Raw genomic sequence first — 25,840 nt, forward strand, 5'->3', positions numbered from 1 at the left:
GTCCGGACGCCGTCCGCATAAGCAGCGCCAGCGAGACAGGAAATCGCCGCAAGTCTGCGCGCGCCACCGCTGGCTTCTGGCTTCTTAAGCGCTGGAGTCGCGAGCGCTAGGACAATTCTGTATTCGCCGCTCAGTTGTATACTCGCCACCGAATTGTGTACTTGCTAGTCAGTTGTGTGTTCATCGCATCAGAGTTGTTGTTTGTCGTCAGCCGACGCTGACCTAGCCGCTCCGACTCGAACTAGACAGATTTCTGTATCTTCGTTAATAAAGATAAGTACCGACTTTTATTTAATCAGAGTGTTTGGGTTTTCACCTTTCTGTTCACTGTTCCAGTGGACCGGTCGGCCCACTATTAAAAGTGTGGCGGTGACTTCGTAAGCCGATTCTACAGCGAATTGTTTGTCGCTACAAACACCGCCACAAAACTGGCGACAAGGATGGGATTTTGTGACACCGCCTCCACTGCACCGATCCAGAGACAGTGTAATAAACTATTTGTGAAGCTACGCATCCAGGATACGACCTTCAATTTTCAATTAGACACTGGTGCGTCTGTGACTCTCATAAATAGTGCTACGTATGCTGCTATCGGCCGCCCTAAACTTTCAGCGGCAAAACATTCTTTGGCTACTTATAGTGGAGAACAAATTCCTGTGTTAGGTGTATGTAGCGTGCCAGCCACATTCCGTGGCAATACAAAAACAGTTTCATTCACAGTGCTCCGCGCTACAGACGGTGGAAACATTTTCGGATTAGACTGTTTTGACTTGTTTGGCCTGTCTATCCAAGACAATGTGTTGCAAATTAATTCTGTTGTTGTTCCGCAAGACAGCATAACCGATTTGTGTAAACGATACAGTGACATATTTAAAGACGAACTAGGTTGTGCTGCGAACTTTGCCGCTCATATTACGTTACAAGATAATGCTCAGCCTCGATTTTTTCGTGCTCGTCCAGTGCCTCACGCCCTCCGGGCACCTGTAGCAGATGAACTTCGTCGTTGGCAAAACAACGCTGTTATTCAACCCGTTTCAGCGAGCCAGTGGGCTTCTCCCTTAGTTATTATAAAGAAACCGTCTGGCAAGTTACGTTTGTGTGCTGATTTTAAGTCGACAGTTAATCCTCAGACTGTCATTGATTCTTTTCCTTTGCCTAGACCGGACGAGCTGATGGATAAGTTAGGGGAAGCTCGTTTCTTTTCCAAAATTGATCTCCGTGAAGCATATTTGCAATTGCCCCTCGACGAGCAATCACAACAGTATTTTGTCATAAACACGTCGTTGGGGTAATTCCGTTTTCTGCGTTTGCCTTTTGGCTGTGCGTCAGCTCTAGCTGTTTTTTAGCGTTTTTTGTCACAACTTCTGGCTAATGTGCCATCGTGTTGCAACTATTTAGACGATATTGTTGTGTCCGGTCGGACGCCTGCTGAACATTTCCGTAATTTGGAGTGTTTGTTTAAAGTGTTGTCTCAGGCAGGCCTACGTTGCAACATCGATAAATGTTCATTTTTCCTTATGGAGATGGAGTATCTGGGACATGTTATTAATGCTCAAGGCATTCATCCCTCCCAGTCACATTTAGCAGCTATTCGTGATTTGCCCGCCCCTCGCAATCTGCATGACTTGCAAGCGGTTCTTGGCAAATTGACATATTATATTAGGTTTATACCTAATGCATCACAGATTGCTGCACCGTTGCATCGTCTCCGCCGTAAGAATGTTCCGTTTGTGTGGTCAGCTGATTGCCAATCAGCCTTTCAGCAGCTTAAAAAGGCTTTATTGAATGATCATTGTCTGGTCCATTACGACCCTAACAAGCCTCTGGTGTTAGCTTGTTCCTCAGCGGACAGCTCAGAGACTACAACGTTGGGCTCTTTTGTTATCACAATACCAGTATGAGATACTGTATCGCCCTACAGCTCAGCATGCAAACACTGAAGCGCTTTCTAGATTGCCGATTGCTGCGGATGATGTCTTCGATTCCTCTGACGACTCTTGCCATCAGATTGACGCCGATGAGCATCAATCCCTCCGGGATTTTCCGATTGATTATCGTCAGGTGGCACGTGAGACAGCTACGGATCCTCATCTGAGTTTACTATTACGTTTTGTTCAACGTGGTTGGCCGTCCAAGGCAAAGGACATATCGGATCCTGTGGTTCGTCGCTATTATCCGCAACGTCATCTGTTGTCTGTTTCGCACGGAGTTTTGCTGTTACGCACCGAGAATGACCAGCTTCGTGTAGTGGTTCCCCAAGTGCTCCAATCCAAGGTCCTCGACTTGTTGCATCAAGGTCATTGGGGAGTGGTCCGCACCAAGCAGCTTGCCCGCCGTCATTGTACATGGATCGGCATTGATAAGCAGATTACGCAGATGTCTACAGATTGTTCGACGTGTGCCGAACACCAAGCTGCTCCGCCTCAACGCTATTTTGAGTGGGCACGCCCTGCCGGTCCCTGGCAGCGAGTACATATTGATTTCGCTGGTCCATATTGGAATTCTCGTTGGCTCATCGTGATAGATGCATTTAGTAATTTTCCATTTGTTGTGCCCATGCAGTCTACAACGTCTGCACAAACTATACAGGCGTTGACTTCAATTTTTTGTATTGAGGGTCTTCCAGAAGTTTTAGTGTCTGACAATGGTCCACAATTTACCTCTGCTGAATTTGAAAGTTTTTGTTCTGCCAATGGCATTCGCCATGTTCTTACTCCGCCGTTCCACCCTCAATCGAATGGTGCAGCGGAACGTTTTGTACGCACATTCAAGGATCATATGGACCGCCTTCGTGCTACGCACCCTCGTCAGCAGGCCCTCATCACGTTCCTGTCGTCGTACCGGACCACGCCACGCGACGGCCCTTCGCCTGCGGAGCTTCTCCACGGCCGTCGTCATCGCACCCTACTACGGTTGTTGCACCCCCCGGATCGACCCGCCGCTTCTGAGTGCACAGGAGGCATCAGAACCAGTTGCGCTGCGCTGGCCGCCCGGATCCTGCCGCTCGTTCTTTGTCCACAGATTTGGTCCGCAGCGGGTTCCAGCCGCGCCTTCTGACTTCGCTGCCGCCCCCAGGGCAGCAGCAGCAGCAGCTGTCGCCGCTACCACGCCGACAGCCCGTCCCGTTGATGCCTCCCGCGCAGCTTCATCCGGGAGCGCCCCAGGTGGTCGCTCCGGCGCCTGCGGTCCCTCTTCAGTCGCCACCGCCTTCGGAGCTGATGGACGTCGACCCCTCAGCCGGGCCGCCTTCCCAAGCGGTGGCTGTGCAGCCTGTCCTGCAGCCGCTTTCCTTGGGCACCCCCAAGGAGTCTGACACCGCAGCGCCTTGTCCGGCGCCCACTCAGCAGCCGTCGACGCAGCATCAGGAGACGCTGCCTCTCTTCGTGGGTCCCGACGCCCAATTCGCGTCCAGTACCAGAAGCTGCGCCCGTGGTCACAGGCGTACACCCTGACCTCAGTTTTCAGTCGGTGTTTCCCGAGGCCCCGCGCCGCCAATGCTGGGGTGCGGACCGGGGACTGCCACCGACAACAGTCTCCGCCCCGGTCTCTTCTGCTACGCCTGCGGCCAGACCCCTCCCCCGCCGTCGACGCTCGCCACGTCATTACTCAACGACGGTGCGGCGATTTGGGGGGGAGGAGTGTTATATCCTAGCCAGTAATGCCACCCGAGCCCGCTGCCAAAAGGTTGGCAGCATCAAAGTCCGGACGCCGTCCGCATAAGCAGCGCCAGCGAGACAGGAAATCGCCGCAAGTCTGCGCGCGCCACCGCTGGCTTCTGGCTTCTTAAGCGCTGGAGTCGCGAGCGCTAGGACAGTTCTGTATTCGCCGCTCAGTTGTATACTCGCCACCGAATTGTGTACTTGCTAGTCAGTTGTGTGTTCATCGCAGCAGAGTTGTTGTTTGTCGTCAGCCGACGCTGACCTAGCCGCTCCGACTCGAACTAGACAGATTTCTGTATCTTCGTTAATAAAGATAAGTACCGACTTTTATTTAATCAGAGTGTTTGGGTTTTCATCTTTCTGTTCACTGTTCCAGCGGACCGGTCGGCCCGCTATTAAAAGTGTGGCGGTGACTTCGTAAGCCGATTCTACAGCGAATTGTTTGTTGCTACGAACACCGCCACAAAAATCACCAACAAGGTGTTACACCCCTTCTCTTCCTCTGAGAAGAGGGAACTTTTTTTTTTTTTAGAAAGCTAGGAGTGTTGTCTTCTGTTTTAAACATTTCTGTTGGTAGATTTAGGAATCTCACTTCTTGAAGGTATGTACGGGGTCAGCATTTCTATATCATTGTGTTGCAGATAGTTAGCAAATAACATATGAGTGTTCTTAAGTATGTCTAATCTGCAACATGAAACTGTAGTTGAAAAGATTTTCTTATTCAGACTACATACTGGGTGCCCGCAAACACTGACAGATGCAAAATGTCACATCATTAGTAGCTTTTGGAAAAATAAGTTAACTTTTATAGCTTACAGATGGAAAGTTTTGTATAAAATGAAACTTCACAGAGACTGAATAGGATAGTTGGCCATGAATGAAGAGGGACAGGGTCATATATTTTGGTTTCAAGGAGAAAGTAATCTTTGTCATGCAGATGGCAAATTTTACCCTGTAGTCCTACAGGAAACACATGAAATATGGGGTATTGTATTCCGTTGCTAAATAATTGACTCCTTTCAAGAAAATTTTACAGTTCTACATATTATTTCTTTAAAAAAACATTGTCTAACATAGACTGGTTGTTTGTATTCTTTTGCAAAGATATTTTGTGTCTTTGTTTCAGAAATTGATACAAAATTCAGGAGAAGTAAAAATGATTGGTATTCCATTGACAGATGAAAATGGCTCCATAAGCACAGTAAGGCTGCCAGAAGTTTCTGCTACAAGAGGTGAAAGGATGATAGAAAACATTGAGCATAGTCATGTTGTTCACGCCCCCATAGCTGTTTCCAGTGAAGGGAAAGGAAACATAGAATTTAGTGGGAACATATGTTCCAAACAAGTTAATCCAAATCTTTTGGCAGCAAAACCTCATTTAGGAAATGTTATTTCCCTCAATGAAATCGCAAAACCTGAAGACAGGTGAGTTTTTTCCTTATACTACAATATCTGCACTAAATTGTTTATCAACATTGTAGATGAAAGAGCATTTTTGTTTCACAGACTGCTTCTCTTGGGAGGATACATAGGTGTTCTTGACCACATGGAATATATGAATGTGACACCTAATATAAAGACATTCACATTATTGTTAGACTGTACTCCACAGACACTTACAGCAGAACATGTAAGTAAAAATCTGGAACTGGCCTTCTGACTGAATTGTTTGCAGCAAAATAGGGATACAGGAAACTTTTACCTGACAGGTGGCAGCAGACTGACAGCTGTTCAGTAGCTTACTCATTCACTACCATTTGTACTCAATATTTTTGTGGTGAAGAAAATGGGAGAGGAATTAGTTGGAGAAAATTAAATTTTAGGATGACTGGAAAGTAACTGAATATTTCTGCTCATTGAAGGCACAGTAAGAGAGGTAAATTACTAATGAGATACAAGAAATGGATAAAATTACAAAATCCAAAGTGTTAGCAGTGGCAGAGGGTTCAGTTAACAAGTCAAAGATAAAGGGAGATGTGAACAAGGGAAGCTAGCTATTGGAGGATGGAAAAAGGAATGCAGGGTTCACCAGAAGAAGGTAGTAGAAACAAAGAGGTGTGGGGGAAAAGAAAAAAATGGTTCAAATGGCTCTGAGCACTATGGGACTCAACTGCTGTGGTTGTCAGTCCCCTAGAACTTAGAACTACTTAAACCTAACTAACCTAAGGACATCACACATATCCATGCCCGAGGCAGGATTTGAACCTGCGACCGTAGCAGTCGCACGGTTCCGGACTGCGCCCCTAGAACCGCGAGACCACCGCGGCCGGCTGGGGAAAAGAAGACTAGCTATCTTACTTGAAGCCAAATGACTGATAGAAATCAGGTATGTGCTGCAGAAAAAAGTTCCAATTGATAATGTGAACAAATGTTTTTCATAATGGGATTAAGGTTCAAGCCCTCCAAAGAGATTGCCACTAACACTTTTACACTTTAATTTTTTATGTGACATCATTTTTTCTTTGTTGGCTATAATTATTAGACAAAAGTGTATTTGTTGAACACAGTCAGTTGATTTTGGCATTTATGATCAGTGATCTTTTCGTACAGTTAACTCAGATAACTCAACATAAAGTTCAGATGACATCTTCATCTGTTCACACATGTTCTGAAATTAAAGTAGCAGTTTGCCAGATATACACACAATAACATACAAGTTAACAGAAAATTAACATGACACAACTTCTCATATAGGTCCACTAGAATTACATTATTAAAACATAATGTTTTCATGAAGTAGACTTTCTGTGAGTCTATATTATACGCTACCTGTGTAACGGCTGTAAAGAGTGTGGTGGCCCTGCAGTTAAGTCATTTGCTTCCTCTCCACTTTCAGAAAGGGTGTTACTACAATATACACCATTTGTATTTGCCTCCTTTTTATACTTACGAGGGCCGCTTTTTTTTTTTTTCAACCTCCGATCGCTTAGTATAGGAGCTATGTGAGTGGCAAAAAGTGGACATGCACTGTAGGCTACTGCGCAACTCTCACACTACACACTTTGCACTGCTGACCTCAAGGCATCAGAGTGCATTGCACTGCAGCCACATAAACATGGCTGCCGTCATTGTTGCTCCCACCAAGTGTGAATTACGAAGTGTAATTCAGCTTCTGCAAGCAGAAGGGAATAGCGCAGCAGAAATTCATCGGAGAATGAGCTGAGTGTATGGTGATAACTTTGTGACTGATGATGTTGTGCAAGAATGGGCGAAATGACGTGTGTGATGAAGGGGGCCAAGGACGCAAGTCGGTCGTTACTGCCGACCTTGTTGAACAAGTTGACAGAATGGTTAGAAAAAATCGTAGGTTCACCATAACTACTTTGTGTATGGAAATTCTGGAAGTTTCAAGATCTGTCATACACTCTATCATTATTAAACATTTAGGCTAGCTACATAAAACTTTGTGCCCACAAAAGTCACCAAGTGGCATCAGCTTTGAATTTCCTCGACGATTATCATGATGCATTAGAGATCTTTTTGAAATCAGTTGCTACTGGATATGAAACTTGGATCCAATACGACACACCGGAAACAAAATGACAGTCACAACAATGGATGCATCCAAATTCACCAACCAAAGCAAAAAACTTCAAACAAACATTCAACAACAGAAAGGTTATGGCTACCGTGTTTTGGGACCAAAAATGTGTGTTGCTTGTAGAGTTTATGCAGCCCGGAACCACTGTCATTGCTGCTTTACGACGTGTCTGGAGAGCCATTCAAAACAAACGAAGAGGAATGCTGACTTCAGGAATTGTGTTGATCCATGACAATGCTCATCCACCCAATGCTGGCACAACCGAACAGCTCCTTGAACAATTTCAATGCGACATTTTTGATCACCCACCATACAGTCCTGACCTGGCACCCAACGACTTTCACATTTTCCCTGAGCTGAAGGCAGGAGGGCTCAGTCATTTGGGTGATTAGGTTGAAAAGTAACCATTAGTGTACAAAACTTTTGGTAAGAAAATAATTGTTTTCTGTGAACTTGCCTTTTATTTATAGCCTATCGGAGGTTTTTTAAAAAAAATGGCCTTCATAGTATGCCTCATGTCAATTTTAGAAGTTGTTCATTAGATTTCATAGCAGAACTGTCTTGAATCTTCTGTCGCAAAAGGGAATTTGAGTTGTATCATACTTTGGGCTCTACCTGTTAATGCCTCTCTCTCTCTCTCTTTCTTTTTCTAGGCAGCCTGCTCATGAACATCTACACATCACATACAAATTATGACCATCCCACTATCAGAAATAAGCAAAACTCAAAACAGATATGTATAGTTGGAAACTAAACATTTAAGTGCTCTACATTTACAAGCAAACACTGTCTCATTAATGATTTTCAGGAATGTCATACTAAATTGGCAATAAGAATATATATTTTGTACAATTGAGGAAATCACGATTTTTTTACTGCTATGGTTAAAGTGCAGTTATGGTGTTGGGGGTTTCTGCATCACGCTAAGATGTTGGTAAGATTGCGGTGATGAGACGGCCAATTGTGAGTCATATGCAGTTAGCAAATGAAAATATTGTTCTTCATTTCTTTTGATTCGTGTATGAAGCTAAGTTATATTTAATTTTTGTTGTGATGCCATAGAGTTTTTTACCTTTCTACATTTTGTAAATAAAGTTAGCTAATAATTTCGTTTGTCTCATAGGAATTTAGGATTTATATTATTTGCAGTTAGCACATATTTTAGATGTTTATATATTCTGTGGCTCATTCTGATGTTGTGATAGTCTGCAGCATCTGAATTAATTTCTTTTTTTCTAAGCAAAATATTGTAGCTTAATAGAGTTGTGTTTAATGTCTGTCAACATGGAAGGTTTCCAGATAATGTACACAAAATTGGTTATTATGGATTATAGGGTTGACAAGTTATTCATGCATATGTCAGTGTGGTGTTTAATTGTGGGCCTACTTTAAGAATTTTTTGATTGATGATAACTCATATTGAGTCAGTGTAATTGCAAGGTGAAGTCATATAATGATGTGCGGATGCAGAAAGAATATGCCAAAAAAGTTCTTCTGAAATGTTCCTCATTAGTAGAAAGAATTTTTCTGTGATATTCGGTGATGTTGTTGAAAAGAAGGTTCACATATCTCTCTTCTCTGTATACACGGACACAGTTGGTTTTCTGGTAGTTGCCTGTCAAATGGTGATGTTTTGAAGCTGATATTTATGTGGGTCAGCATGTGTCCCAATACTTTTATGGCCTCAGAGCTATATTTGGTGAGACGCAAAAGAACAAAACATTTTCTTCTCAGGATTCAGAAGAAGGATGTATTGCCAGCAAGCACTATTGTTTCTGTTTTTCTTCGCACAACTGTCTTGAAGGTTTCGTTGATCTGTCCATGAACCATAGCGTCCACTTTAAAGACCCAGGGACAGGTGCACACACCAACAGCCCCGGGGGTAGATGATAGCCTTGGGAGGGCAAGCCATGACAAAACTCTTCCATCTGGTGTCCAAGATGTATGAGACAGGCGAACTACCCTTGAAGAATTTAATAATTCCTGTTCCAAAGAAAGCAGTTGCTGACAGGTGTGAAAATTACCAAACTATCAGTTTAATAAGTCATGACTGCAAAATATTAATATGAATCCTTTACAGAAGAAGGGAGAACTGGTAGAAGCTGACTTCGGGGAAGATCAGTTTGAATTCCATAGAAATGTAGGAATATGTGAGGCAATACTAATTGTATGACTTATCTTAGAAAATAGGTTAAGGAAAGACAAACCTACATTTATAGCATTTGTAGACTTAGACAAACCTTTTGACAATGTTGACTGGAATACTCTCTTTGAAATTCTGAAGGTAGCAAGGATAAAATAAAGGTAGTGAAAGGCTATTTACAACTTGTACAGAAACCAGATGGCAGTTATACAAGTCAAGGGACATGAAAGAGAAATAGTGGTTGAGACAGGGTTGCTGCCTATCCCCAATGTTGTTCAATCTGTACATTGAAAAAGCAGTAAAAGAAACAAAAAAATGGAAAAAGAGTTAAAGTTCAGGGAGAAGAAATAAAAACATTAAGGTTTGTCGATGATTGTAATTCTGTCAGAGACAGCAAATGACTTGGAAGAGCGGTTGAACAGGATGGACAGTGTCTTGAAAGCAGAATATAAGATGAACATCAACAAAAGCAAAATCATGATAATGGAATGTAGCCAAATTAAATAAGGGAAGAAACGAGACACTTGAAGTAGTAGATGGACTTTGGTGTTGCAGCAGCAAAATAACCAATGATGGCCCTAGTAGAGAGGATGTAAAATGTAGACTGGCAATGACAAGAAAAGCATTTCTGAAGAAGAGAAGTTTGTTAACACTGAATGTAGATTTAATGTAAGGAGTCTTTTTGGAAGGTATTTGTATAGAGTGTCATCATGTATGGAATTTAAACATGGATGATAAGCAATTTAAAGAAAAATAGCCTAGAAGCTTTCGATTTGTGCTACTACTGAAGAATGTTGAAGATTAGGTGAGGAGGTACTGAATAGAATTGGGAAGAAGAGGAATTTGTGGCACAACTTGACCAAAAGAAGGGATTAGTTGATAGGATACATTCTGAGGCATTAAGGGATCACCAGTTTGCTTTTGGTGGGAAGTGTGGGGGGAGGAGGGGGGGGGGGGGGGAATCGTAGATGGGGACCAAGAGATGAATACAGTAAGCAAATTCAGAAGGATGTATGTTGCAGTAGTTATTCAGAGATTTAAGAGGCTCGCATAGGATAGAGTAGCATGGAGAGTTGCATCAAACCAGTCTTTGGACTGAAGACCACAACAACAACAATTGTAATTTACAAAAATGTCATTAGCCCACAACCTAATTGTGTAGGTACAAGTAGATTGCAATTTCTTATTATTATGTTACGATGTCAGAGACTGTGGTTTGGCTGAAACTCTACTGCACAGCTTGCTTAAAAAAAATGCTTCGTCATTTACTAAGAATATATGATGATTTTCGAGGTTATAGTTAGGAACTAATAAGACTGAAATGAACAGCAGTTATATTCATACCAAACAGCACTTCTAGTATCCATTGCATTTTTGTTGCTGAAAGCATGATCAAAATGCAGCTTTGTTTACAGTGGGAAATAAATGAAAAACTAAAACCTTAATGCCTACCTCCATTTTGCTCATCACTGACTGTCTTCATTTCCCAGAACCCATTGTGATGGTTATCAACATGTACATGTCAGGTAAAATCTGCTGGCATCATATCTGCACTTAACCATTCTTATTATCTGTAAATTTATGTTTTTATTGTTACCTTTCCTATAGTGTTTTATTGTTATCTAGGTTGCATTGATTACCTTAGCTGTGTATTATTTACATTGTCCAAACTATGACAATTTCAGTAGCTTTATGGTGGTCAAAGACAGATGACTAAATCAGGAAAAGAAAATAAAGTTGATGTAAAGGCTTAACACGTTGGTTACTATAGTTGAGTTGATGTAAGGTGATCCCTGACAATTGCAGTGGGCTGGACAGAGCAGCTTCACATGCTTCCAATAGCATAATGTGATTTTGTTGTGCCTATGGCAGTTCCTCATTGTTCTCACAGCTGTATAGATGGCTATTATTTACACCTGCAGCCATTTGTGCTTCACAGTTGAAAGCTGCCAATAGTGCTGCTAGCTGTTAGGGATCTTCTTAAGCTGTCTCGACTATAGCAAGTATTGGCATTGTTATTTATCAAAGTTTCTTTGCAGGAGCTGATGACTACCATGAAAAAAAGTGGTATTAAACCGGACATTGATTTCTACAATATGTTAATAAGAAGAAGAAATGTGAGAGCTGACTACAAAGCTGGAAAAGTAAGTTTCCCCGTAGCTCGATGATACCCTCATGAGCAATTGTATTAGAGATGGCGTCTGTGCTGGAGAGAGAGCACTGCTGTTGACATGGTGAATGGCGCAGTTTGAAAATGGGATGTTGTCAGATCTTATATTGGCTGTCAACATGACTGTGAAATGCAGGATGAGCAATATACTTAATATCTGCCCACTTGATCATGGCCAGGTAGTGAGTCTCACTCCAGTGCTGAGGTTGTACAGGTTTTCACATGTCACTGTGTCAGCATTATCACAAGCAACTTGATTCAAGGAAAACTTCCAGCGTCATAGTTAACTGCTGTAGTTCCACTAATTACAGTTTAGATGTTCTTCATCATAAACCATTAAAATAAACTCATTTCTCTGCCAATCTGCCATGCCAATAGTGGTTGCATGCTACAATTTGATCTACCTGTCCTCTCATTGTCTCATTATAAAATATCTAATTAGCCGTACACACACAGAACAACCTGCTTATTTATCATGTATAGATTTGTATGTTTGTTTTATAGCCTACCATTAAGATTGGTAAACAAAGCAACAATTAAATGTTTCCAGCTGGATTAAATGTTACAGTATGTAAATTAAGGACGAAAGGAAGATTATAGTTTAAAATCCCATCAGCAACAGGGTCATTAGAGATGGTGCACCTTTTAGTATTGCGGAAATATGGGGAAGAAATCACACATCTGTCCTTTCAAAGAAACCGTCCTGTTACCTTAAGTAATTTATGGAAAGCACAGGAAACTTATATATGGATGGGTGGACAGAAATATGAGCTGATTTACTCCAGAATGAGAGTTCAGATTGTTTTGGAGCCATTTATTATTGTTTCTGCATTGTATTGCATCTCGCTCATTTGAATCGTCAGTGAACTATGTTAGTATTGCCTCTTTTCATAATTACAATTCTATTTTATCTTTGTGGGTCGTTTCTTGCTAAAATGTATTAGTTTTTTAATTGACAGTAGGAAATGACTTGCAGGAGATCTAAAAGAGAGCAGTTGTGTTTGGATTTTGATGTCCTTCACACCACCTCTTTAATTTAATGAATAATAGGCTCATGGTAATGACTAGGTCACTTGCCACACTGCATTCTAACCCAGAAAAGTACAACACTTCAGTGGTGATAAATTTCAGTTTATATACATTCCTACCCAATTTTGGAACACTTGTGTCTACATAGGAGATAATGGCTTTTTGTAATTCAAAAGCAACTCCATTTTAGCAGCATTACTTCATCACAATCATCGTCAGCAGCTGTTGCTGCTGTCCAATGTCTGTTCCTGAATAAAGGTCTCCTCTAGACATTTCCACACCATTACAGTCTTCAGCTGTAAGCATCTGTACCCATCTTACATTAAATCATCGTTGCAATCTTCTGCTATCTCTTAGAATCCAGCAGAGAACTTCCTTGGTTCCTCTTGCAACCCCTCCCCCTGCCCCCCCTTCCAGCTTTCTTTTTCTGTGATATGACTTCATTAGATTCTTATTTAAGCTAGGATTCCACTGCTCTAACCACTGGTACTTTTTATGTTTGTTCTTTTGACTTGTGTCAAACCCTAAGTGGCATACCAACAATCCTGTCAGCTTCCCCGACTGATTTAGTTCTTTACTCCTAATTTTTTTGATACATTTAAGTGTCTTTTCATTTTTCTGCCTTTGCATGTTCATTGCCTCTATTGTGTTTCTCAGCAGGTGTCTCTGAAAAAAGACTGAAAGGATGAAAAAATAAGATCAAATAAAAAAAAGAATACAGGAATCAAAGCGTGACAAAGGATTAAAAATAAAAAAATTATATCACGTGATAAGATTTCAACTCAAGATCTTTTGCATGCCCAGACTGTATCTTAACCACTATGCTATGCTGCCACTTAACATCAGAGCATTTTATTTATTCCTCTTCAGAACCAGTTGCAGCAATGATTTGCTTCCTTCAAAAAGTTTGGCCTCATGCAGTCTTGCGTGAAGCTGATCTACTGTAGACTGATGTCTGTGATGACAATAATTGAATGTGTGATGCTGAATCGTGTCCTGTGTGAAAGGATCCAGTTGTGATGTATATATTCTTAGCTACGTTTACGTAAGTTCAGTCTGTTTCTTATTGTCGCGGGACTGTAACTGCACACTTTGTTGAAACTTTAGTCCAGAAGTTTCTCAGTATTTATGGATCCTAGCCAAAGTGGTAATTCACGCTCACTGATCCATTCCATAGTTCTGTTACAGCTTGAGAGTTGTCTGTATAGTAATATCCACTTCTGAGACCAGCTAGTTCCTGTGCCAAATTGCAATCCTATTTTCCATAGGCAGTTCGTCATAATTTTTGGCAAAAATCTTATACATTATAAAGAGAAGTTTTTCATGTCTTGCCTGTCACCTTTTGTGTCAAGTAGAACAAGTTCCAGTTACCTAGACATTCAGTAAACCATTTTGCAAGTACTGTTTGTTTAACCTGTCTTCTAGCATTAATTACTGGCATTGAAACACCATCTCCAAGTGCCCTTGAATTATAATTCAGATGGCTTATACAACTCAAACCTGGCATTACTTCAAGAATTTCTTTTTTAATTGTCAACAATATAGAAGCGATAGATTGCTAGGGCACTGAGTCACAAGACAGGCACAATGGAACAGAAGGCTAGAGATGTTTTAAGCTTTCGGACAAGGTCCTCCTACCAAAGTAGAAAACTCACACTCATTCACGCAAGAACAATTCACACACAAATGGCCACTGTCTCCAGACACTAAGGCTCAACTCCAACTGCATCTGACATGAGCAGCATTATGGTTAGGGTGGTGGTGTGGGTGAAGGACGACATGAGGTGGGGAGGAGGAAGAGTAGCAGAGTAGGGGTAGGGAAAGATGCTAATGCTGCCTGTGGGAGCTTGCAGGGATGTGGCGGAGACAAAGTAGGGCTGCAAGAAGAGGAAAGGTGCACTTAGGATTGTTGACAGGATAGAATGCATGAGTAGGGAAGGGGATAGGTGGGTGGAGGACAGGAATTGTGAAGGTTGAGGCCAGGAGGATTATGGGAATGTGGGATATGTTGCAAAGCGAGTTCCCACATGTTCAAGCAACTGGATAGTCCAGCTGTCTCTTGACCACAGTTTGGTGGCAGAATACAACTGTGGGAGGGCTGGGGAGGATAGAGAATTTCTTATCAGTGTTATAAATATGTTCATTATTTTGTGCCAAAAATAGAAAAGCTTGGATCAGTAGACAGAAACTGGTAACATTTGAAATGTGGTGTTACAAAAGGTTCACATCTTTAAGCAGAACCCTCGATTACTCACGGTATATCCAGATGGGCCTAGGCTCAACACGGCACACTAAAATGTCTGTCGCCTCAAAATCCTGTGAATCTTAATATAATTATGAATTATTACATTATTGTTGTATTATTATTATTATTATTATTATTATTATTATTATTATTATTATTATAAAACAGGAATATACTCATTCATTTATTAACAAATCTTTAACTTTCATTCTCTGTAGAAAATAGAAATTTCTGATATGAATTTTAAAGTAAATAACACTACTTGTACATTTAGCTAAGCTGCTCGCAGATGGTTGATTTGTTGACAAAGCAAGCCTCATTTCTTCATTGGTGGATTTGAGTCTCATTCTCTGTGACATTTTAATTTTAATTAATGTTGAGAAGCCCAGTTCACCAAATATGTAGTTCAAAATGGTAATAGCACATTAATTGTCATACCAGAGATAGCGGGGTGTTCACAGCTTATTGATAACCAAGATGTATCCAAAGCCACTTTGAAAAATTTTGATTTCAATATCCTGTCTGCTTTCAGATCTGCTAGTTCCCCTTGCAAGCCTAAACCTAAATTATTTGGGAGATATTTGAAATCAACAAATAAATCACAATCTCATTCTAAATCTTCAACACTCTCTCCAAAGTACTTTTTGAAATTCTGCTGCAAGAATACTGAATGTTTTTTAATTAAGTCCGTCGTCACCTTTCATCATCAGTAAGAGTCATACAGTTGGGAACAACTCACACAATCCATTTTCAGCTGTCTGTATCCACAAATTTAACAAATACTTGAATATTATCCATACTAATCAGAATATTTTTATTTCTGTTTTGCATTTTTCTGTTTTATTCATTCAAGTGTGTAAGAACATCAGAAAGATATGCCAACTTAGATACCATTCATCATCTGCAAATAAATCCACATACTTATGTCACTCAGTAGTAAAAGTGCAAGTACCTAATCTCCAAGTTCAAATTTTCGTAATAATAAATGAAAAGCACCAGTTTGCTTTTGTTCTACAATATTATTTTTATTGCTAACCGGTTTTCGGCTTACAAGGCCATCTTCAGACTTTTACTGAGTATTATCACCAAAGAAGTTAAATGTTAGCAGACAACATTGGAAGAGAGGTAACACATCTAGAGTGAAGTAGAAACATACAGTGAGTAACATCTTTGCAATGAAATAGTAAAAACTTAACAGTACACAAATAACAATGGAGTTGACTGGAAAACCTTTAGCACAAAATAGGAATAGCATGCCTACATAACAGTTTCTATTAATAAACAAAACTAATAAAATAAGATAAAATTAGTACTAGACAAGGCTGCATCAAGAGGTATGAAACATGGAGAGTGATACCCAGCCAATTAAAAAAGAAGAGACAGTTGTCAATGTAAATACAGAATACACAAGGAATTTAAGCAATATCAATAAGATAAACAGAAATTAGTAAATGCAGGGAAATTGAGGTGTTTGAGGGAACCTACAGTTTGAGAGTGTGATGGTACTGCATTTTAACATTAACATTATAATCAAAGCAGTGGCTGTATACCAGTTTACATTAAATAAATGAGCAAAGTAAAATATGAACATTACTTGATGAGACAACTACAAGGGGAGTTAAACATGGACAGTAATACAAGTACAAGTTAAAAGCAAACCCTTAACTATTGAAACTACAGCATATGTGGAATACAAAGACAACTGCAACAAATAAAACAACTTAATGACTACAGGAAAATGGGAATGTGTAGGAAGAGAGAGTGTGGGAAGTAATGAACAACAAAGATGATTATATGAAGTTTAGGAGAGGGGAAGTGTCGAGTTGTGTCTGGTCATTTAGGATGAGATCTGAACTGTGAGCCAGATGTTTGTTAATTTCCAGGGCTTCCAGCAGGTTGAGTTTATGGCCTTTGTTTGCTAAGTGAAGTACATGGGACACTGGCTGGTAGTTGTGACTCTCACTCAGTACATGCTCAGCAAATGCAGAGTCTGAATTCTGCAACCTCCAGCTGCGTTCATGTTCAGCCAGCCTAGTTGATATGTCTCTGCCTGACTGACCAATGTAAAATTTGTCACAATCAGAACAGGTGATTTTGTACACCCCACTGTTGGCTAATAACTGGATCTTGTCTTTGCTATTAAAAACACACTGGGCTGTAGTGTTCCTGACATGGTAGGAAACACTATACTTGCAGAATTTCAGTGCTTTGGCTACAGTCTGTGATACCTGACCTAGAAATGGTAGAGTACACCATTTCTTGCAGACAGTGGGTGGGGAAGCAGGTGGGGCATAGAGGAGGGGTATAATTTTCCGTTTTTGTTTTCTGTGCAAGATGTGGGCAATAAGAACTGGATTGTAGCCATTGGCTGAGGCAATAAATTTTATTGTATCTAACTCTGCTTTAAAATCATCTTTGGACATGGGGATACATATGAGACGGTGTACCATTGAGTGGAAAGCTGCATGTTTGTGAGCTATGGGGTGTTGTGAACAAGAAGGTATTACTGTGTCTGTAGTTGTTGTTTTTCTGTAAATTTTGAAACAATGTGTGTGTGTACTGATGTCAATGGTGAGATCTAAGAAGTTTATGGATTTGTTGCCAATTTCCATAGTGAACTGGATATTTTTATGTTGACTGTTTAGGTTTTTCAAGAATGTGTTGATGAAATTCAATTACTACTTCCTCTATCAGAATTTTCAGAGATGAATGCAAAACCTTGCAACAATGGCTTTGCAGTGTATGAGACAAGGTCAGTTTATAAGTTAGGATTTGTTTTGCAGACTTTACCCATGAATCCTTTCACTTGTCCTGTCATAGATGCAGCTCATTCTGTACAAACACGAACACAATCCTCCCACATTAATTCTTTATAGACCAAATATTCATTAGTCACACAAAATATTTCTTCAAGAGTTGCTAGTTCAAGTAGTTCTGTGCAAAAAAATAAGTCACTTACAGTTACAACCCCATCAAATTACCTTATGTGGGAAAGAAATTGTGCTAACCACCAGTATCAGTGGGCTTGCTCTGAAGTGATTATTTTCTCCTTCAAAATGTCGTTGTCGTCACTCGACATGTCACTAACCAGATGGCTGATTGTGTCAGTAGAGAGAGGAATTTTTAAATTCCAGTAGCAGCTTCTGAATCAAGGTCTATTTTTTCCATTTTTTACATCATGGGCATTAAAAACATTTCTGCTGTTGTGGATGGTTTTTTTGGCCTTTGTGATAAGTTCGGCTACCTTATAGCTAGCTTCCTGTATTTTTTGCAAAAAATGTATCAATATAGTCATGAGCTTCACTTGTATTATTTATTTATTTTGATCCAGCAACCAATGAAAACAATTCACATCTTCACTTAACAGAGGAATGTTTTGTTGACAAATGACACTTCAGTTTTTCTGAGAACCATAACAGCATTACTGAGTTTTCCACCACATACAACACACTCGGGTATTGGGCGTGTTTCGTCACCATACCAAAAAAAAGTAAGATCAATAGTTATCACTATATTGCCTTTCAACTACACTCTTTCTTTTTTTTCCCCCCAGGCTCGATGGTTTCACCACTTGCACTTAAGGATGGTCCACTCCATATAATGAACTTATCTACATCAAGGAAAAAGAAAAAATTTAATAACACTGTAATGGAAAATACAGGTGTTGCAATCTAAATATTTGCGCTACTGCAGAATACAGCTGTGTTAAATCTGGACTTGAAATACTCAAACAACAGAAAGTTCAGGATGAAATTACAACAGTATTGTTGAACAAAAATACTTTATTGTTGTCTGACAATGTGTTGGTCCTTTGGTGGTGAATGAAAAGAGCATCAAGTTTAAGAAGTGGCTACAAACTGGAACAAGCATCAGAACAAGGCAATAAAAATAATAACAGAGGGACATTTTTTGCTAATTTCCAAATTTTAGGGAAAAGTACGAGAGTTGAATGAAAAGTAATGCCTCCACCTTCGTTAATTGGGTTTTGGTGGGAATATTTTAATAAATCCAATGCAGAAATAATCCTTAGAATGTGGTCTTTAATTAACAATATTCACTTTTCCATATAATCACCAGCCAATTGGATATATTTCTGCCAATGATGAACAAGTTTTCTGAAAAGGTCACGAAAGAAATCAACACACTGTTCCCACAACCACAGTCTCACAGTTCCCTCAACTTCTTCATCAGAAGCATAATGATGTCCCCAGAGATCGTCTTTCATTATTGGGAACAGATGGAAGTCGGGCAGTGCTAAGTTTGGACTGTATGGAGGGTGCCGTACAGTGGTGAGATTCAGTCTCTGAAGTTCTGCTTTGGTGGCATGTGAAGTATGTGGTTTGGCATTGTCATGCTGCAGGAAAACATTTCCCTTTTCCTTTCGGACCCTTGTTATCCGTTGTTTCAGAGTTCACAGCACTGTGATGTAACACTCTAAATTTATTGGTGTTCTACGATCAAGGAAATTAACATGGATAACACCATCTGCATCCCAGGACACTGTGGCCATAATTTTTCCATAGACTAACGTTTCATCTCTGGGTTGTAATGGTGTACCCACATTTCGTCTCCTGTCACAATTGAATGGAGAAAGGTATCACCTTCATTCTCGTAACGCGAAAGGAGTTCCTGGCAAATTTGAAGTCTGTCGGCTTTCATTTCAGGAATCAGCATTCGGGGTACCCATTGTTCACAAATCTTCTGATAGCCAAGGAAAGCAATAATGTGACCCACATGTTCTTGTAAAATGGCGATTGTGCTTGCAGTTTCTCTATGAGTGATATGACAATCTTAAATCAGTCTGTCAACATTTTGCTTGTGAAACTTGGTGGTTGCTGTCACAGGACATCCAACTCATTGTTTGCCATGCAGGTCAGATGTTCCCACCTCAACATCTTTAAACTTACTTGCCCAATGACACACAGTACTCACATCAATACTATCACCATAAACTGGTTTCATTCTCTGATGAATCTCCTTTGGGGTGACACCTTCTGCTGTCAAGAATTCAATGACTGCACCTTCCTTTAATCACACTAACCGATTGACCAATTGTCTGTGCAGGGTTCCATACTTTACACCATAACAACACAACCATTCAATGCTAAGGCTTCCCGCCAACTTGAGCTGTAGAGAAGAGGCTATGGAACAAGCCAGTACCTGCCGCATACCAGTGCTGCCAGTTGTTGAAGGGTTATGAAGGTGGCAGCTTTACTTTTCAGTCAAGCCTCGTACATACAGCCAGCTGTACACAAAATATGTGATACTCCGATCCTAGTTGCATAGCCATTGCAGTGGTACTGGCAAGAATACAAATAATGCAAGATAAGCAACGTATAACAACAATATTGAGTAAATCAATTACATTTAATTTCTATGAAAATATAACAGTTATGAGCATAAATTAAATAGTTAAAGAATAAATGAGGACTGTATTATTTAAAATTGAAGGAATTGCATTTAATTTCCTTTAAACCATAATGCGGAAAGCTGTGTTAAAGAACAAAATAAAGCCCACTGATGATGGCGAGCGATCATGAGACTTGGGTGGGAAGAACAAACTAAAGTGTTTGCATTCAAGCATCCCCACAAATCCCATATTGCTAAATGAACATTTTCAATGTGAACAAATAGTAGAGAAAGTTAGTAATGAAGGAGGCCCAAGAAAATGGAAGAAGAAGAAAATGGCCCAGCAGTCTTTTGAGACAACCAGCACTGATTAACACTGCACCAGCACAAGAGAAAATCAGGCCGAGACAAAAATGGCAGTGTGAAATCTCATTCAGGCAGAAAGTTATTACAAGTCCCACAACACAGTAATTATCTCTTTATTTACATCGGATAACACACATCGTCGGCGTCTCAAGGTGTAAGTATCAGCATGTCATGTAATTCCCACATTGGTCTACTTAAAGAGCAATAAACAGCTGAAATGAGAAAGATATTTCTTTCTCATCTCTGCTATTTCCAGAATTACAGATTGTATCTCCCAACACCTTCTGCCATGTAAAGCATGGGCCATGTGGTTTCATACTCAACCACTTTGATTAAACTAGAGCCCTGCAGAGTTTGTAGGTTACTTTCCCATACCACAAAAATTTGAGTTGAAGGAGCTCTATTGGTTTCTGACAGCACTTTTTTTTTAAACAAGAAAAGGTATGATTTCTTTCATTTGTTCTAGAGTCATCGGTCACTTTCTGTTGCATCACAGCTCATTGTACAAATCTCTTGTAATCGACGGTTCTGGGCACACTGGTAACTGTGAATCGATCACCCAGAATAAAACATGTAATTGCTGTGGAATGTTCTGTCACTTCCAAGGTAGCTTTAACATCTTTATCAAGCTGTGACAAACCCAAAACTCTCCATGGTAGCATTTGGCAAATCTTTCTCACCATGCTATAAGAAGGGGGAGGGGAGGCGGTATCCATGTGGCAACTTGTTGAGTGAATTTTATATGTCTTGTTTGCACCATCTCCTGTAACAGCTTCTTCTCGTGTTTTATCAGTGACTGTGACGTTGGTTTCATCATCAGCAGTATGAAAGCAGAGAGAGCAAATCAAGAAGAAATGTAGGCTGGCATATGTTCAAACAAAATACTGTTGACTCTGTAGTGATAGTTTTGGTATTAAGCCCCATACTGTGAACCTAATTAGTGTAACTTTTTTTAATTATAAAATGATTGCACTTAAGTGTGGCATTTTACACATATCAACAGAATTATCTGTTAGAATTAGATAACATACATACACACACTCACGCAAATGCAACTTGCACACATACATGACCACAGTGGTGTCGTGTGTGAGTTGTGTTTGTGTAAGTGCGTATGTGTATGTTGTCTAATTCTGATGAAAGCCTGTTTGGCCAAAAGCTTTGTTTGATAGTCTTTTTGTGGTGTGTATGTGCAACTCAGTAGCTCCACTATATGGTGAGTAACGACTATGCTTTTCATAATATTGTCACTGTTCCATCCTGGATTTTCCACTGTTAAATTATTTGTTAGCAGCTTTTGTTGCTGTTGTGTAACACTCTCATTCTTCACACTGAACAAAAACCACACATGTGAAGAATGTTCACCTCTAAAAGGATCCCTGCACAATCTTGAGCAATGTTTTCTGATATGTGCAAAGCTTTGTTTTCTTTTGGGTCTTTGTTTTTCCCTCTGGTTCATCTATGGTACATGATTGCTGCAGCACGGAGAACAATAAGCTCTAGATTGGGTCTCATAGACCTCATGTGTTGTCTAGGGAGATGCGACCTGTATCCCGAGGTGCCATGGTCTCCTTCTATGGATTATAACGTATTTAGTTGTCTTACATGAGATTTCTGATTGATAATTACAATTTATTTCTACTGTAATTGTAGTAGGGAAGTTCTGGTAGAATGTAGCTACTTTAGGAGTAAAGGAGACTCTCACTGAAATGGAAAAGTGTGCGTCCAGCCAGCACTATGTAAGGTCATAAGTGACAGGTGTCTGTCTGTGTGTATGTGTGTAAAAATTTATTTAAAAAACTAGCAAGTTTTATTTCTTTTTTCCATATTTTTGTTGTAAATTTATTCCATTATAATCAAACTTCACTGAACGCTATATGCTACTGTTCTTAACTGAGCTATGCGATTAGCAATTTAATTAAACCTTGAGCCATTTTATGTGCCCACTGTCTTATGATTGACATGTGAATCATCTTGAAGTCAAATTGTCATGACCAACCCATACAGTCAGTCACTACAACCACTTGCCAACAACTGCCAACCAACCCATACTGCCTGTGGAACTAAAAATGGGACAGAATACATTCATTGCTGTGCCCAGAGATGTAATTCTACTTATTCTCACAACTCACCAATGCTATTGCCTGTTAAGCTTGTTTGCACATACCAATATTTTGATGAGCTGTGAGAACAGTAACCTTATAAGATCTATCACAGAAGTGCAATCATAAAAAAAAATAGCATAGACCATCCTTTCCTACTAGTTCACATGTAACTGTTTGATGTTTCAGGAAGTCCTTACATTTATCCAACAGGAAAAATTAATTCCAAATGTTATGACCTTTGGGGTTTTAGCAATTGGATGTGAAAATGAAGTGGATGCCAAGGTACTTATGGAGGACATGGAGTCAGCAGGATACAGGTAGCCATTTCATTGAACTTAGTGTTCGAAATAGTTCTACAAATAGAATGTCTATTATTCCTGTTTTAGAGTACTCAATACTTCTGCAGTTTTATGGACAACTTCAGTGTAAGTACTTTGGAAACTTTTTAAGGATGAATGCTGAGATAATGGGCGCCATGTTACACAATGCATGTGTTAGACTCAACTTCAGTTACATAAATACTGTGTTGGAGATAATGAAAAAGAAAGACATCAGTCCAAACCTCAAATTCCTTGAAAAACTGGAGCTGTTTAACATCAGATGTGTAAAATTATTGAAAAACAAGGTATGTGAAAAGTTACATTTTTAATTATTGCTTTATCTGAAGTGCTTTGCCAGTGTTCGCCAGTAATTTAATAAAATGAAAATCATTTGTCCATTTGTTACTTCGGGTTAGGTGGGGAGTAAGTTTCATTATATTGATTACATTTATAGGATGTTGTTTCGGTTGCTTGGACCTGATGCAACATCAGTCCATCGTCTAAATTTTTTACATTCCAGAACTACTTGCTTCATATCCTGATCTGATTGTATTCCCATGTGGTTTTGTTCAAATAAAATAGTGACTCATTTCAGTAAAATACTACCTTCTTTTGTTAACTAACAGTAACAAAAATGTTTACAGTATAGGACCAATAAATAATAAACTTTATGTTGTAGGAAATCACAAATATTGATGTATGGTGGTCTTTTGCAGACAAAATTGGCACTTGTTGAAAATAGAGCTGAGTTCGAAAACAACTTAAAAAATTTCATGAAGTATTACAATACTTGGAAGAAAAATGTAGAACCTGAAGCAGAACAGCATCCTTGGAGGCAGTACAGGAAAAACGCTGTGTAACACAGAACATCCACATGATAATTCTATTACCTATCATCAATGTTAATTGTATTTTCATATAAAATAAGTTCAGTATAATCATAGAAGTATTGCTGTCCAGCTGTCCTGTTGAAATAATTAACCATCTGAATATGTACTCTAATGTTAACCACTACTTTTAAAACCATCAGAGTATCACATACAAAAGAGCAGAAATTTGATAGGAGACAAAGGCACAACCATGAGCCTTTATCGACAATACTGTAATCCTTGCTAACTTCATGTGATGACATCTAGTTAGACATTTGTAACAGTCTTTGGTGACAATCCATGGCTTTTTCTGGGATTCAGCAATAAAAAGAACTCTTAAAAACAAATGCCAGTGCTCAGAAATGAATGTCCCCCTTGCCCCCAAGCAGATCAGGAGACGGGATAAAGGAAGAGCAATGAGGTGTATCAGAGTTACTGGTTATGGCATTTCAGTGTGACAACAAAGCTTCATTTGAAATGTGTGTAAGTTCACATTATTGTATCAAAAGGGAAGATATGTGTAAATTATTCAAAAACCTTGCTGAATTTCCCTTCAGCAAAGTGTGTTTTATTAGGTAGAAACTTAAAAGTAGGCCACTACTGCTATTGGCCAGTGTTGCAGGGGAGACAGGAGTGCTACAGGCTAAAGTTTTCTATTGTGCTAAGCAATGTCCATGATGTTGCTCCTTGATATACAGGGTGTCCACAATGAGACTCCAACATTTGAACTCATGAAATCTGAGAGGAAACACAATTTATTGACAAACAAATACAGAGAAATCATACAGCAGCTCATCAAGTTTTCGTACACAGGTGGACAGTTCAGTACACTTGAACATGGGCACCACGGGTAGCGCGAAGAACATCAAGTCTATAATCGATTTCGTGCCATGTGTTGCGGAGCATCTGTTCTGTGACAGAGTTGATGACAATTCTCATGTGCTGTTTCAAGTCTTGCACATCCTTTACTTGTGTAGCGCATACCCGGTCTTCCACATAACCCCACAAGAAAAAATCGAGAGGGGTTATGTCGGGTGAATGTGGCGGCCAAGGAATTGGACCTCCACGGCCAATCCTTCGTTGCGGGAATGTGTTGTTTAAAAATTTTCAGACATCAAGGCTCCAATGGGTTGGGCACCGTCCTGTTGAAACATCACATTTGGCTGCAGGTCTGTTATCTGTGGCACGGCAAATTGTTCCAACATGTCCAGGTAGATGGCTCCGTCCACAGTCGGCTCCTGAAAGAAAAACGGCCCAACAATGCGATTTATCATCAAACCACACCACACATTAACTTTCGGACTGTCGCGCATGTGTTCCCTAGGTGCATGTGCATTTTTGGACCCCCAGATGCGCACATTGTGACAATTAACAGCCCCTGACACGTGAAAGGTTGCCTCGTCAGTAAACATGATAAAAATGTCTCGTCCGCGGCAATGCGATCTAACATGACACATGCAAATTCTTCTCGCTTTGGTCGATCATCAGGCTTGATTTCTTGCGCAACCTGCACTTTATATGAGTACAAACGTAATCGCTGATGAACCACTTTGTGCACTGTTGAACATTTCATACGAAGTTCTCGTGCTGCCTGTCACACTGACTTCTGTGGACTTTGTTCAAATGACCGCCACACTTGTTCCACATTATGTTCACTGATCCCAGGCTTACCACCGCTGTGCCCTTTTGCAACACTCCCAGTAGCCAAAAACTGATCACACAGCTTTTTTATAGTCTTGTTGTAAACTTGACGAAAGTTACTTTGCACTTGGGTTGCTGATTTGTCTCTACATACCAGCAGACCACTTATGCATGCTCCTTCGTATCCTCCATTTTGCTAAAACAATTGATTGCAGCTGCACTATGGCCACTTGGCGTATCAAATCTGCACACCACAAACGTGTTGAGTTGCTCTGTCTGCCCCTTCAGGATTTACAGGTCCACCATCTGAAATGAGAAAGATATAGGATATTAAAATGTTGGAGTCTCATTGTGGACACCCTGTATTTAATATACCAATTAAATAGCTTTATGTTTTGGTTCT

At 40.1% G+C, this 25,840-nt stretch overlaps 1 protein-coding gene across 1 annotated transcript in view; it reads left to right on the forward strand.

The window, feature by feature from the left end:
* The window catches only part of LOC124789879 (pentatricopeptide repeat-containing protein 1, mitochondrial), a 77,671-nt gene extending 53,527 nt beyond the window's left edge, over positions 1–24,144 (forward strand). Inside the window, exons 6-11 of the mRNA XM_047257394.1 lie at positions 4,786–5,084; positions 5,166–5,289; positions 11,383–11,487; positions 22,794–22,924; positions 23,058–23,232; positions 23,644–24,144. Coding sequence (XP_047113350.1) covers positions 4,786–5,084; positions 5,166–5,289; positions 11,383–11,487; positions 22,794–22,924; positions 23,058–23,232; positions 23,644–23,787 — 978 coding nt within the window. The 3' untranslated portion in view covers positions 23,788–24,144. The remainder of the gene's footprint in view (positions 1–4,785; positions 5,085–5,165; positions 5,290–11,382; positions 11,488–22,793; positions 22,925–23,057; positions 23,233–23,643) is intronic.
* Positions 24,145–25,840: the final 1,696 nt, after the last annotated feature.

Source organism: Schistocerca piceifrons, chromosome 3, assembly GCF_021461385.2.
Source record: "Schistocerca piceifrons isolate TAMUIC-IGC-003096 chromosome 3, iqSchPice1.1, whole genome shotgun sequence".
Taxonomy (NCBI): domain Eukaryota; kingdom Metazoa; phylum Arthropoda; class Insecta; order Orthoptera; family Acrididae; genus Schistocerca; species Schistocerca piceifrons.